The 16,222-nt window shown below is 36.0% G+C and overlaps 1 protein-coding gene across 1 annotated transcript; it reads right to left on the reverse strand.

Moving 5' to 3' along the window:
- Window positions 1–536: 536 nt before the first annotated feature.
- On the reverse strand, window positions 537–5,012 carry LOC120326231 (rRNA N(6)-adenosine-methyltransferase ZCCHC4-like). The gene is made up of 11 exons (XM_078112151.1): window positions 4,723–5,012; window positions 4,262–4,407; window positions 3,627–3,737; window positions 3,209–3,346; window positions 2,728–2,922; window positions 2,488–2,659; window positions 2,177–2,325; window positions 1,964–2,085; window positions 1,713–1,788; window positions 1,571–1,622; window positions 537–1,484 (listed from the first exon to the last, which is right to left on the reverse strand). Exons 1-11 carry the CDS (start codon window positions 4,802–4,804, stop codon window positions 1,240–1,242), a joined length of 1,488 nt encoding a protein of 495 aa, XP_077968277.1. The 5' UTR covers window positions 4,805–5,012; the 3' UTR covers window positions 537–1,239.
- Window positions 5,013–16,222: the final 11,210 nt, after the last annotated feature.

Below are 16,222 nucleotides of genomic sequence, written 5' to 3' on the forward strand. Positions count from 1 at the left end.
AAATTTTGCCCTAACCCTAACCTGGTACACATACTACAGGAGTTCATTTTTTGGTTCGAATATTGACAATTTTGTAAAAATTGAAAATTTCGGTAAGATAATTGAATTTTTTCCTGATGGGGCCGCGGCCCATAGCTTGATGGGCCACGGCCCATGTGGCCCAATTAGATGGGCCGTGGCCGCGGCCCATGGGTCGTAGAGAAGTCACCACCCCTGTAGAAAATGTGACCCTACAGGTTTTGGTGAAATATGATAAAGATATGTATCAAATGACTCACTATTGTAAGTTTTTTTTTTGGAATTCTGGATTCAGCCAAAAACGATGAAGTTTCAAAAAATAAAAAAAATTAATAAAAAGCATTTCCACAAAACCTATTATGGTTGCATTTCAGCCAGAAGATTAGAAAGGTATAAAGGTACAGTGGGATAGGTAATGATAAGGTACAAAGAGAAGCCATTTTACCATGTCATGGATTTTCCAATGTAAATTAAAATAATAAAATTATATGGTATCCTGGGATGAGCAGAAGAAAAAGTGTGATTATGTCGTTGATCTTGTATTCAAACGTAAGGCGCACTGGACTGCAAGACGCATCGGTATTACAAAAATGTACGGATTACCGTACAAAGCTCAACAACCAACAGCGTCGCAATCCACACACGGCAATCAAAATTGCAAGACCCTCGATTGTCTATGTCTTTTGAAGCTTATCATACCTCAAGTCATCGTTAATGCTTATTGGCAAGCGTTCCGCAAGTCTAGGGATCAAGTAATAAACAAAATAATTTAAGTTTAATAATAAATAATCGCCAATTGTGGTAGATTCGAAATAATGTGGTGTAAAAATATATCACACAAAGATTTTCATTCTTCGACTGACAAAACCCTCAATAACGATTGTGTTTTCTTTTCTCGCTTGCGATCAAAATGACGAGAAGTGTGTATAATTATATTAATAGCGCAATATCCATGAACGATAGGGTTAGCACCCGTTTCTTTTTGGTCAAGAATTATTTTCGCACACCTTCAACTTACAGTATATTGAGACCTACCTCATTATTTTCCCATATTCCCAATAAAAGGACAAATCGATTTTTCAAAATGGAAGATCTCATAGAAAAATGATGCTATTCTACAAAGATTTCAATGTAACGTGAAGGATTTCATAATTAACAATTTAGAATATTCGAATTCTTATAATATCCACAGTCGCAATATAGTAGTTTACAGTCTTGACATCAAGAAAACGTATATTTCCTTTTCCTCAAATGTGAGGATTTTCTGTGAAAAACGGCATGGTTTGCTTTGGTTTTTATAGTCTTGGCTGGTAATATATCATTGTTTTTTTGGCTATTCTTTAAAGGACAGTCTCTGCGTTTGTGAGTCAACTTCCCACATAGATGACAACCTAGCAGATATCCAGTTTTCCTGCATTCATGGCCATCCAGTTCACAACGTTCACAATTTTTGCAGTGTTTCCGACCTAAAAATACAAGTTAACAAATAAGAAAGGGCAGAAATTCATGCAATGAGTTCCCTCCCTAGTATAATGATGATAATGATACTTGCCTGGTTTTACACAGAAATTACATTCATTGCAGTGAACATAAGTTCTCCCATCCTAAAAATATAAAACAAGATCATTAATACTATCAAGTATAGTATGCAGACATGCAGTATATTATGATCAGTTGAATAGAAAAGGCAATACCTTTGATGGGCAGTTATTGCATATTTTGCAATGTTTATTTGATTCAGCAACATATCGATCACATCGAGAACAGAACCTAAAATAAATGATCAATTCTGTAAAGCTTGCTGCAAATAAGGTCACAAAAGTAAAATGTAAAGCGATAATTCCATCCAGATGCTAATTTACAAAACTAGACAATTGTTCTAAGTGCATGATAAGATCACTAAGGAACATCATAATAGGTTGGTATCACAAAAAATGTTTTTAACCTGTATCCTTCATCAACTGGAAACACTATGTCATTCGTTTTAATGTTGGTAAAAATTCTTACAGGTGATATTCTAGTGCTTGTGATTTTCTTCTTAAACTTATTGTGATTATTGTAGTTCACCTGCAAAGATTTTTTTGTAATTTAATAGACTTAAGTATGTACTGAAGTTTCCGTTTATCTAACTAACAAAGCGTAGCATAGCTGACCATACCTGGTAATCAAGCATATGTAGTGATGGCAATGCTCCAGTTATTCTTTTTTCCATGAAATATGGAAATATCCACAATATTGGCAGCAAATTTTCAGTTTTAGAGGACTTTGAATTTTCAGGAAAACTACATGAACTTATCCACTTCAAAGCTGAAACACAACACAATAATAAATTCAAATCCACAAAAGGTCTTCAGAATTTTGCAAGTTCAATAAGTAACCTAAAGAAGTAATCTAGTAACCTACCACAAACAATTTGTGAGAAAACATTTATCTACACTGCTTAAATACATAAAAATATTTGCAACCTACTATTTGCAATGGCATCAACCAGTCCACCAAAGGGAGGATCCAATACCAAACATATCCTTGAATGTGATTCTGATTTCTCTACAAAATTACGCAGTTTATCAAAACTTTCATCAATGAAATAGTGATTGAACATATTAAAGTGACAAAACTTATCCTGGTCGGAGAATTGTTCCTGAAAATGTTAACTTATATTTAAAAGATGTTTGAAAAATGTAGTTATGAAATGCAATAAAAACTTACATATCTTTTGTCAATGTCTAACAAAATACTGTCAATTATTGTTGTTACATCTTCAGAGTTTTTATGATAAAAATACTTTCTGTATTGAATTTCCTCATGAAGTGAAGGCATTCCAATACATACGATATGTGTGAATTTCAGTTGTAACAAAATATCTAAAATGAAGTTCAAGCTTCGGTCATTCAGGAAATATTGCTGTTAAAAAAATTTGGATTTACTGTAAGCACTCAACTTACCAGTCAGTGAAGCAATAAAATGTTGTTGTATTGTAATTTTATATGATAAAAACCAGGAAATGGAAAATGTTTTGTGTCAGAGTTACTATAACCATGTTTTTGGACAAAGTCCTGTCAAAGATGTATTCATAGCGTTTTAAGGAAGTCTCCATTGTTTCAAAAATATGGAAAACAAATTTCATTATTAAGTATTATTTGATTTAAACCTCATTTACAACCCTATTCAGAGAAATAAAATGTCATACCGCATTCTTCTTATCTTCTTGTAATGGTGGCAGTATTTCTCTTGAAGGATGGAATAAATTGAAAAGGGATAAGCTTTTAATGATATCATGTTGAAAACATTTGTCTGTAGGTTTTTGCCTACATTCCTCCAATCTCACCTACAGAGAAAAAGTTTTAGCGTTATACAACTAAGAAGTGGGATTATGTTCAACTTCATTTCAAAACTGCAGAAATAACAATACATAGATAATGAATGATAGCTATACATATATATTTGCAGTGATCTCAACTTTTCCCAAACATGGCACTTCAAAGGAATGACAGCTATGTTGCAAGCGAATAGTTTTCCAATTTGTTTCTAGACAAAGATGAGAAATTGTCTATCTTCATACGGATGTAAAGTAGGCTATATATCAATATGAACATCATGGGACTTACGATTTGGCAGTTACGACAAAATGATCTCTCAGAGGGTGACAATGATGCCAAACCCTTGAAAGTGCATTCATATAGAAGAGAACTATCATCTTGATGCTGTCCAATATGTATCTGAGAATAGATGCAAGGATAAAAGCTCTAAAAATAGGAATTCATTGTTTTGGTAGACAAATTCATCTGATGCTTTCATAAATCTTGACAATTTTCAATATTCATCATTATTATCTAGTCCATACCACAGATAATGGCTATGATCATATTATAAACAATAGGAGGACACGATACTGTTGCATGCGACATTTAATAAGTCAAACTCTTAGCATGTTCGCTACTTCAGTTTTCCAATTATGTAATGCCCATATGTAGACTTGAAGCAGATAAAAATTTTCAGAAATAATAGCTAGGCCTATAGAAAAACAATAAAAAGATTTCTGGGACCAACGAACTCTCTTACCATACATCAGTTCATAATATATGTTTTCTATTGGTTGTAGTTGATAAGACAAATGCAAAGCTTAATCATCCTGAACCAATAATTTTGTGATTTTAATAAAGATGACTTTGAGATTAACCAGGTATCAAAGTAAATGGCAATACAGAATGTGATTAACGAAAAACTCAAAACTGCACGGTACCTCATTTCCACACTTATTTTTTCTGTTATAATCATCTTCATACAGGAATGCATCACACTCTTTGCGACTTCTGCATGCGGAACATGCGTAATACCGTCTCCCTTGACATTTTCCATGAATGAATTTTTCAAACAACAACATTGGTCCTGAAAATATTTAACATATTTTACGATATCATGCACCTGCAAATTTTCATCTCAGTACCGTATCCCTATAAAATCTAAAGTTCAGGATGGCTCTGTGCTTAACACACTTCAAAACGTGTTTAACGCTAGGAATAAGCTTGTTACAAGTAACATTAGGATAGGATTTACATATTTATACCGGGGGAGATGAAAGACGATAATACGGCTTAATCATGACGAACCACGGCCTCTCGTTCATTATAGCACAATGGCCTAATAATGCCAGAATACAGTATCGGTAGTCGCAAATACAAAATATAGTTCTTACTGTCTTACCATGACGACATCTCGGCGCACTGGCATACCAGTCTTTTATGAAAAACACCTCAATTCCTGTTCCCGCTGAAAAATTATTCATTCCACAGCCAAGCAAAATCACACTCCTGTCTTGGGACAACACTAAAAGGCTGAAGGAAGAAACGGATGAAGTGGAGGGAAAACGGAAGTTGGAGTGTTCCCAAAGGTGAAAAATTAAAAAACACTAAAAGGCTGAACACTAAAAGGAAGAAGTGGATGAAATTTCTTCCGACGGGTGGTGAGGTGGCTGAAGTCACTAAAAACATGAACACTAAAAGGAAGAGGTGGATGAAATTGTTTCCGACAAATAATGAGGTGGTTGAAGTCACTAAAAAGCTGAACACTAAAAGGAAGAAGTGGATGGAATTTCTTCCGACAAATAATGAGGTGGTTGAAGCCACTAAAAAGATGAACACTAAAAGAAAGAAGTGGATGAAATTTCTTCCGGCGAATAATGAGGTGGTTGAAGTCACTAAAAAGCTGAACACTAAAAGGAAGAAGGAGATGAAATTTCTTCCGACGGCTGGTGAGGTGGATGAAGTTACTAAAAATATGAACACTGAAAGGAAGAAGTGGATAAAATTTCTTCCGACAAATAATGTGGTGGTTGAAGTCACTAAAAGGAAAAAGCGGATGAAATTTCTTTCAACGAATAATGAGGTGGTTGAAGTCACTAAAAAGCTAAACATTAAAAGGAAGAAGTGGATGAAATTTCTTCCGACGGATAGTGAGGAATACTTGAAAATTTAATATATTAGGAATTGGTTAATTTAATGTTTGTTCTGTTCGTAATTATGAGACAATGTCCTCGTGGATTCGATTTCTGTTAATTTTTTATATGTTATGCTCAGTTGTTATGCTTATTTGTGTGGTCAACTTCACGATTATTATTAATTTTTGATTCCTATTTTCGTATTTACAAAATACAACGGTGATCCATGGACTTAAAATGTGTGGTAAATTGCCTGATTATAATTAATTCTTGATTCATATTTTCGTATTTATAAAATAATAAAATATATATATGCGGACATTGAAGTGCCCGAATATAATTAATTTCACATTCGTATATACGTACTCACGAAAAAATTGTCGCAAGTCAGAAATATAATTTATACTTTATCCCGCTTTTTGGCAAATAATTTGGATAATGGTTGGTATTCAAAAGTATGGACTTTTACTAGGATGATTTTGTGTTGCGCAAAATGTTCAAATCCATGACCGATAGCACTATTTTAAATGCTTGCCGTGTTAATTTAATTCTGATAACGTAACTCATGGTATATATAAAAATATATCGCAGTAATCTGCAAACATGAAATGCATGGTAATATAGTCATGTTGTAGATACCAGTTATTCCATTATTTATTGTAGGGGAAGGTGGGGCACGTTGGGACATGGGGCAGGGTGAAAAATCAGCTCTCACACTAATACTATATTCGGAATCCGGTCCGCGGTTTCATGTTTCAATCCGCCTTTCGGTGAGTTACAACGTCCCCGCAAACGGACAGCGGACGGGTAAAGCGACGCAAGCTATGAAGTGAAATTGGTTTTTGGGGGTTGAAACTAAAATTTTACCGTTCCAGTTTTTCCTTTTTTCTAACTTAGCCTTTTCAACGTGACAAACCACCGTCTGATATATATCAGCTATGGTCCACTGTGAAATATTTATAACGTTGTCGAGTGGATGTGCCTTCCGAATTTCGCCGTGGGATGATCTGAAGATATTTGTTGATTATGGGGAACAATGGACCGGGGTTTAGTGGGACATGCCCTACAGGGCACAATTCGACAGTGTTTGATACAACAAGTGCTTAGAGACCTATTTATGCAACATTATGGTATCTTTCGACTCATGGTCCAATATGAAATATATTCGAGAATCAAAAATATTTCCAGATTCAGATTCGGATTAGAAAATAATTTAATTTGTAAGCGAATTTTTTGGTGAAATATCTGAAATATTTTGGTTGAACATTTAAAAATCTTAAATCTTCAAATTTGAGGTCTCCCTGTTCTTTAGACGATTATGCTGATTGATTGCTTATTTTTAAGGGCATACTTTGTTGAATTTTAACAGAATGACCCATTGTGCCACAGGGTCTGTCCGAATGTGCCCCACAAGTGGGGTACAGTGGAACACTTGACAAACGTTTTTCAAAGCATTTTGGTGGTAAGTTGTGTGTCGCAAGGGAATTTCTTAGACGCTGAATAAAAACTACATTTACCCCTTTCTGCATTAATCCCGCAAAGTCATATGAATGTGCAGAATAAAGGACTCAAAACATGAAAAAGAAAAAAAATGGTCCAACCTTCCCCACTTTCCCTTATGCAAATTCCTTCATATACTATAGATAAATCTCAATTACTTTATTTTATTTTCGAATGTATTCGAAATAGTGAACTATTAGGTATTGGCCATCTCCTCAGGACTGAGGCAATTTGATGCAACTCAATTGTGAAGATAAGCGCAGGAAACAATTCTATTGTACCGTCATAAACAGTGCTGCAACAGTAACAGCACTGGTTCCAGCAGTCCCACCCCAGAATATGTGACTGTGGTATTTCACTCATTGTTATATTAAATTAATAATTGTTATATTAAATTATTACAGATTTTTTATCTCCAAAATATTAGTAGAATAATTTGTGACTTTGGATTATACATAAAGGAGAACTTGTACACACAGATCTTTGTCATCTCTGTGATATATGGGCTCATTATTGCGATAGAGCTTGCTAAACATAGAGATACTGAGTATATATTTATGCTAGCAGCATAGTGTAATAAGACAAAGACATTTTAATTGCATCTGGATTACAATAAATAAGAAATGCTTTCAGGAATTTGCTTGAACACAAAAAAGTAATGAACCCATTTAAAATAAACCTCCAACCGAAAACGACTGCGAAAAATGAAAATATTCCTATAAATATCAAAGACACTAATAATTTTTAGCTAAAACTGTTATTACTAAACTTGGGCTTTATTATTATCTTCGGAATTCCAAAAATCCAAATGTACATAATAGACGCGGTGCTGACGAGGGATAATTAATTGGTCGACGCTGTATCTCGATCAAACACGTAAGACGACATTTGCATATTAGGCTCGGCCGGGTATGAAATCTGTCGCGTGTTAATGTAAGACAGTGCACAAGTTGCTATTCCTCAAGTATTATCTACTTCCATATGTGCGTTATGATAATTGCTGGAAATAACCGAAATGTTTAATTCCCCGCTTGTATCGCGCTAATTAGGAGAAAATACTACATTTCTTTTATGATTACGGCTGCAAGAAGTGTTCTACCATGTGTTCCCTCATTCCGTTTACCTCCACTCAAGTGGAGGTACAACAAATGAGAATAAAATAGCATAAATATAAATGTCAGGATAAAAAAACATGATCGTCAATTAACATGCCCGGCGAATGAACTTGTTCAGTAATAGTTCTCTTCATATATATACGCGAAATATATTGTCTCCCAACGGAGTTTAAATTAAATTTCAATCAAAATTAAATGTTTTCTAGAAGTCCGATATCTGATCGTTTATCAATTCATGTCACGGCGTACCATAACTTAGTCGCAGAGAAGGTGTGCTGTTGCAAATTATTAACACAATTGCAACGAACTTTCGGGTATACGATCCATTTAAATTTGCGTGTGATAGAAAATTAGGTCATTCAGTGGAATACTCAACTGACAGATCGAAGGAAATTAATTACCCACACAGCACGCCAGCATCTCGAGTGATGATCAGGGTGAGTTGCGCTGAACTTGAAAATGAACGAAGGCAGATCAATAAAAGTAAATAACGAAAAATGCATTCACATTCCCGTCTGGCAATTGGTGTTTTTTGGAGTGTTTGTTTTTCTTCGCTAAACGGCTCTTTTTCTTTCGAATCGCGTAAATCAGATTCGAAAAAAATTGCGATTTGAATCGATTCAATTCAAAAATCTAAAAGTGGCATGCCTACTTATCAGTCCGCTTTCAGGGTCTTCATCCAATCTCACTTCCGTCGGGATATGTTTAGGCTATTTATCTCTCCTAATGTTTGGTATTTTAGTGACTTCAACCGCCTCAAGATCGATAGGACAAAATATCATCTACCGTACTTTTTCCTGTTAGTGTTCAGCTTTTCAGTAACCTGCGCCACCTCATTATTCGTCGGAAGAAATTTCATCCACTTCTTCCTTATAGCGTTCAGCTTTTTAGTGACTTCAACCACCTCATTATTCGTCGGAGGAAATTTCATCCACTTCTTCCTTTTAGTGTTCATTTTTTTAGTGACTTCAACCGCCTCTTTATTCGTCGAAAGAAATTTCATCCACTTCTTCCTTTTAGTGTTCAGCTTTTTAGTAACTTCAACTACCTCATTATTCGTCGGAAGAAATTTGATCCACTTCTTCCTTTTAGTGTTCAGCATTTTAGTGACTTCAACCCCCTCAGTGCTCGTCGGAAGAAATTTCATCCACTTCTTCCTTTTAGTGTTCATCTTTTTAGTGACTTCAACCGCCTCTTTATTCGTCGAAAGAAATTTCATCCACTTCTTCCTTTTAGTGTTCAGATTTTTAGTGACTTCAACCACCTCATTATTTGTCGGAAGAAATTTCATCCACTTCTTCCTTTTAGTGTTCAGCTTTTTAGTGACTTCAGACACCTCACCACCCGTCGGAAGCAATTTCATCCACTTCTTCCTTTTAGTGTTCAGCCATTTAGTGTTTTTTAATTTTTCACCTTTGGGAACACTTCAACTTCCGTTTTTCCTCCACCTCATCCGTTTCTTCCTTCAGCCTTTTAGTGTCGTCCCCACTTAAAATTTACGCGACAATAGGCCCTGCAGTCATTGTGTTACAACCTACTGTTTACAATTCACAGAATGCAATCATAGGCGGGAAAAGTTTTGCTGGGCAGAAAAGTGTGACATGGACCCCGAAGCTGAAGAGAAAACGAATGTTTGCTACACATTGAAGTATTGCATAAAATGGTGACAGCAGACTTGCACCCAGGACATTTGCACCTATAGTTTTAGCACCCGCATATAGATTACACCCGCGGACTTCGCACCCATGTACATTTGCACCCAAGAACATTTGCACCCCTGTACATTTACACCCTGGACATTTGCACCCAGGTACATTTGCACCAATAGATATCTGCACCCAGGTATGGACATTTGCACCAATGTTCATTTCCACTCATGGACATTTGCGCTAATGTTCATTTCCACTCATGGACATTTGCACCTACGTACATTTGCACCCACGTACATTTGTACTCATGACATTTTCACGCATATGCATGACCGTGTTTCATACAAACTTCAATTACCAACTATAAATATATATTCGAAATGAAGGTGACCGTACATTTGAACCAATGAGAACCCACGTACCTTTGAATTCATACATTTGCACTTGCATATCCGCGGGTTCAATCTATCTATTTGAGGGTGCTAAAATCCATGGGTTAGGGTTAGTATGCGTTCATACCTCCGTAAAAAAAAAACCATATGTGCAATGGACCTTTCGCCGAGCATTGACCGCTTTGTTTACTTCGTGACATTGGCCAATCAGCAAGATGCAAAGAGTGACGTAACAATGCTCCCTTTTCGCATCCGCTCAGACAGATTTTCAGGCGTGGTCGTAAACATTATCTCTTTTTCGCGTGTTTGAACTCTATTCGTTAGTTTTCTGTTGTGTTTTTGAACTCTATTCGTTAATTTTCAGTTGTGTTTCGGAAATTCAAATATAGATCAGAGAATTCAATGATTACTCTGTCTTCTTAGAAGTTTTAATTTAATTGCAGTAATTGTTGTTGTTTACTTCGTGACATTGGCCAATCAGCAAGATGCAAAAAGTGACGTAACAATGCTCCCTTTACTTGTTTACTTCGTGACAATTCTTTACAAGTGACGTAACAATGGCCAATCAGTAAGATGCAAAAAGTGACGTAACAATGCCCCTTTACTTATTTACTTCGTGATAATGCTTTACAAGTGACGTAACAATGCTCCCTTTACTTGTTTACTTTGTGACATTGGCCAATTAGCAAGATGCAAAAAGTGACGTAACAATGCTCCCTTTTCGCATCCGCTCAGACACTTTTAGTTTTCTCACTCAGACAGATTTTCAGGCGTGGTCGTAAACATAATCTCGTTTTCGCGTTTTTGAACTCTATTCCTTAGTTTTCAGTCGTGTTTCGAAAATTCAAATATAGATCAGATAATTCAATGATTACTCTGTCTTCTTAAGAGTTTTAATTTTATTGCAGTAATAATAGAATTAGTGTAGAAATAGCAGTGATAGACTAAACTAAAACTCTTCACCGTTTTTTTTAAAAAACAGATTGTTGTATGTGATGCATCATAACGATGATTTGAAACAAATACTCCATTTTACAGGCGCCATCTCGCGAAACCACTCGTAAAATAAGCCCCGGAAAATTTGCAATGGTAAAGTATAGGAAGAAGTTTTCGGGGGTCAAAGGTCGGGGAAAGGTCCATAGTATGCAGGTGCAATTGACTTGGGTTGAAAGTACGGGTTCAAATGTACGTGGGTTCAATTGTAATAGAACCGAAATGAAGATGTATCACAAATTTTAGGTAGACTATATTCTGGGTAGTGAGGGTTGCTACGTTTTTATTGTCATTGTGAGTTATAATCCCATCCCCCTTTTTTTAGTCATTTTTAGACACTTCAGTGGACATAACGATCGTTTCAATATTATGTTGTTGTTATTGTTCTTCTTTGTCACCATCATTATAAAATCGCTTTTCTCTTCGAATACTGGACCAATTGCTTTGAAATTTTCAGTGGTTAGAGTTTGATTTTTTTTCCAGAAAGCTATCACTTTCATTTATTCCTAAATTTCCTATGAGATCTGATATTTCATTCAAAATTTCGTCGTTTTAAAATTTACTCATGGGAACACTGTTTTAATACTTATTTCAAGCGGTTGCGTGATCAATACTGCTCAGTTACCGTACCACTGTGAAATTGACTTATTCCTTTCGCGATCTTACTATTGCAGTAATGTCGAATGTAGGTTTTCTATCAAATCTAGCCCACCGTATTTGTTAATTTTGATGAGAACAAATTGAATTCAGTTTTGATATGACAGAGAAAAACTGTTCCATGATCGAATAGCAGGCCTACAGTACAGCAACAGATACTGTACGGTACCGGTACCTCTGTGAATTACGCTTTCTCATTTTTTCGTTACAGTTCTGATGTAAACAATATAAATTTTGTAGCCTACCTTATTTTTTTTTATTTGATGAGAGGAAATGAATTGAGTTCTTGTATGAAGAACCGTTCTGCGAACGAAGATCAGGTACTGATAAGTTACCGTACCGCATACCGTAATGGAGAAATGACTCGGATCACTTGGTATTTTTAATTCACGTTGAAATTGGATGGAGAAGGATAGATCATTACCACAGGACATGGAAGAGCTATGACAGTCCCTGTACCGTTATTTGTACCCAAGTATTAGTAAGCCATGGCCATGTAGCTGTTTCACTGTTCAGCTCCGTGCAAGCGTAGGGTACCCTATGGTTTTCGGTGAAGTGATGATAATATATTTCGTTTTATTCTAAGTGTCCATATATTTGAGCATAATTCTTTTGTTTTCTCTCATAATGGTGTCTACACCGATGCGGGTCGTTTTCCTCGATCTGAGTTAATAAATTGAAATCCAAATTAATCGCGTTCGGGTTTGCAGTGAGTTCGTCCGCATTACTTACTATTCATAACATTAGGATGTCGCCATTTCGGCGCAAATGGCAATATAACTTCTTACCGGGACTGCGCATCTCTGGTTCACATTATTAAAAGTACCATAAGAAAATATTCAGACAGAGATGAATTTTGCTGCCCGTCAAACAAGACGTATCGGATGTTTTCGAGGAGTTTGACCACAGAAAATGTTCCCCATGATTTATTTAGGGTGGTACACGTAAGCTACTGCAAGTCCATGCGATGAGAACAAATAACAGTTCCCATACCCAAGACGGACTATCAATTCTTAAGTGTTAAAATTAGCTGAAGAAGAGAGCTCAAAACTACTATTAGGCCGCGATACGAGGCCGTATATCTTTAAGTTTCGTAGCACACATAAGGGAACTACCTGAATTTTTAAAATGTTCCTTAGAAATTTAGTAACAAATAATGACTTGTTCCCATTTCAAAAAGTTTCACGTTTCACGGAAAAGACGCTTTTACTACAATAAATATGTGTTACCATATGTCCTAGATTCTTTGTTTTATTCTCCCACCTATTGGCTATGGGTGGGTTCTTGGAGATGGTGTTTTGCGGATTAAATTGATGGATCTACTTACAGCCCCCAAATCAGTTCTTGAGTTGGCAAAATGCAAGTGTAAGCAAAATAGACGTCAAAATAATTTATGCATGTGTGCCAAAAACAACCAAAATTGCACATATTTTTGTTGTTTAGACTGCAAAAACCACAGTACACTTATAAAAGAGAAAAGTCGGTTTTCGAGAATGTGAATTTCGTAAGCAATTCAGAAGAAAGTGAATTAGATATTGAAGTTGATTTGATAAATAATATTTGGACCTGCTGAAGTATGCGCACCAAAATGGCGCATAACCTGAACTCAGCTTGTGTACCAGGTTAGAGTTCTGGTTATGCGTCATCTTGGTGCGCATACTTCAGGAGTACCTATTATTTATTAGTTTTTTTTTAGACATCTGTTAGTGTCGAAAGTCCTGTTTCTATAATAATATTGCCTTTGTTTCAAATACACAACCACATAAACTGAAAAAAGTCTAATTGTAGTATTGGAACACATATAAATGGACACACCAGGAAACCCCCAGTATCAATTTCTGAGATAGACCTAACCATCCAATGTATAATGTATTTCTGTAATTTTTATCCTACAATTTTTAACTAAATACTGATCTTTATTATTTGCAGCCATATCTTGTTTTATCTGAAGAAGTTTGACTATGATCTAACGAAAGCTCATAAATATACTTGATATTTCGTGGAAAGAGATGTTATTATTATGTTATTTTTATTTTATGTAATATTTCTGGACACTTTATTATGTACAAACTGTATTCATTTAGTTTTCTCGATTTTTCCGGTAAATTTCTAGGTGAGAAATAACTCATTTAATCGTGTTTTTGTGCTTACGATGTTCATTTGTGACTTCATTGCTTAAAAATAAATATGCTTCATAGTTTCTATAAAATATATGCAACTTCTTATGCTGTTTTTTGTTGTACACTGCTTGTCTGAGGAGGTCTGATTTTGGTCAGACAAAACGTTACAGAAATACATTTGTGTTAGTGTGCAGCAGGGCTCTTGAATCACAGAGTTCTTATGCTGTGTTGTTGTAAACCTATGGTTATTGATTTTCTGGGAACCCCCTATATTCAATTTCGCATCAGGATTGTGGAACAAGCTGTTATGCGTTCAGTATGTTCATTTTCATACAAAACTAAAGAATTTATTTAGTTACCAGATGTGCGATACGAAATTCATTTTCTGAGCGTTTTTCAAAGCCTCGTATCACGGCCTATTCCAGTGGTGGGATTCATTTTTTGTCAGCCGGTTTCATCACAAAAGAAGTATTTTTCACCCGGTTCTGTTACAGTAACCAATAATGCGAACCGGTTCACTGATCTCATAAATTTCCGTGAGACGGGTATATAGAAGCGGTGCGAACCGGCTGAATCCCACCACTGCCTATATTCATTGTAAGGATCTACATATGTTTAATGACTTACCTTTACTTTTTAACACCGTCTTAGCATAACTTAACTAATAAAACTAAACAGACGATGGAAAGGCTACAAACTGAGATTCATTAGCCCGTGAACAGCTGATCAAATTTATTGTGACGTCATACAGAAGTCTGCGTTCATTGGCCAAAGTAGAGAATAGGACGCATTGTAGCGCATATTTCTTGTAGTAAAAGCGTCTTTTTCGTGAAACTTTCAACTTTTGGAAATGGGAACAAGGTATTATTTATTACCAAATTTGTAAGGAACATTTTAGAATTATTTCCCTTATGTGCGCTACGAAACTCATTTTCTAGGCGTTTTTCAGGCCCTCGTCTCGCGGCCTATATTCAACATCGTCCACAAGTTTTATCTATTATAGATGAAATAAAGCAGTGGTTCCTACCCACAAAGATATATAAATATACAGTGTGCTTCTCTCTCGTTTTGTCGATATGCTTCCAACTTTTCCAATGCGCGCAATGCATTTGTTATAGGATTTGACAGATATTATTTGCGTCGATTTTTTTTGCATATTCGCATGTTCTTGATTCGTTTCTCATTATATATCAAACGCTAATATACCTCAGCCCACCATACGGTCTAATTTTGGCAGTTATATGAATATGCGTAAGTCGTGGTTAATAAAATGGCCAACGTATCCGTCAAAAACGACCACAGAACATCAGCCAAGATGGTCGGAATAAAGTTATGGTCTAACCCCAACCTGGTTCACAGACTACGGCAGTATCAACTAAACTTCTCTTCGTCCTATACTGAAGACTTGTGTGAAATTTTCCCGTGGAGGCATTGCATTTTTATGATACCAGGCAAAAACAATTGTTTCCACATATATCTGTTGTGCAATCGCCTGGACAACCAAGTTTTTTCAAGAACGAGATCCACATTAAGCTCTAAAAATACAACTCTAATACAATGGTATTTGAACACCCACAAAGTGTCGCATATACATCCATATGCGGCGCACTGGTTGGTAAAATAGACGAAAACTGGCCAAAATCATATGCAACACGAAGAAACTTTGGAAGCATAAATGCCAAGATGGCGGCGATCAAATGATCCCGCGGCGAGACAACGCAAAACGAGAGAGAAGATCGTTCCATATATTTTCAGTTCAGTGTTCATACCTTTTATGGCTCATGACGCCCCCTTCCGGAGGCTTTTGACACGCATGACCCACCTGTTTATTATGTTCAAACAATTCACGCTCAACACCTTCTGAAATACCGGTACCTTATAAATGAAAGTAGATAGAACGGGTAAAGAACGCTTCAACACCCTCCAACTGCCCCTTTGGGCTGGGAACCGCTGAATTGAAGGGCATTTTGGTGATTGTTACGTCTGAAGCCAAATGCGCCCCATACTCCAGTAGTACGATAACGTACTCTTATGACGTTGAACGGCCAGAAGTGCCAGTGATAAACGTTCGCATGATCAGATAAGCAGAAATTTTATTTTAAACTTATGCCAAGTGGACAAATGTTTATTAGTTGAAGGTAGCCTAACGTTATAAATTATCATACATTAATTCTATTTTACCAGATGTCAACAAGTGTTACACTTGAGTTCAGTGGTGGTGCTGAATTACTGTTTGGTCACAATAAAAAACACAAAATAGAATTACCTGGAGTATACTGTTGGACTATCAAATCTCTCTTACTTTGGATTAAAGACAATCTTTTACAAGACAGGCCAGAAT

This window comes from Styela clava, chromosome 4 (genome assembly GCF_964204865.1).
Source record: "Styela clava chromosome 4, kaStyClav1.hap1.2, whole genome shotgun sequence".
Lineage (NCBI taxonomy): Eukaryota > Metazoa > Chordata > Ascidiacea > Stolidobranchia > Styelidae > Styela > Styela clava.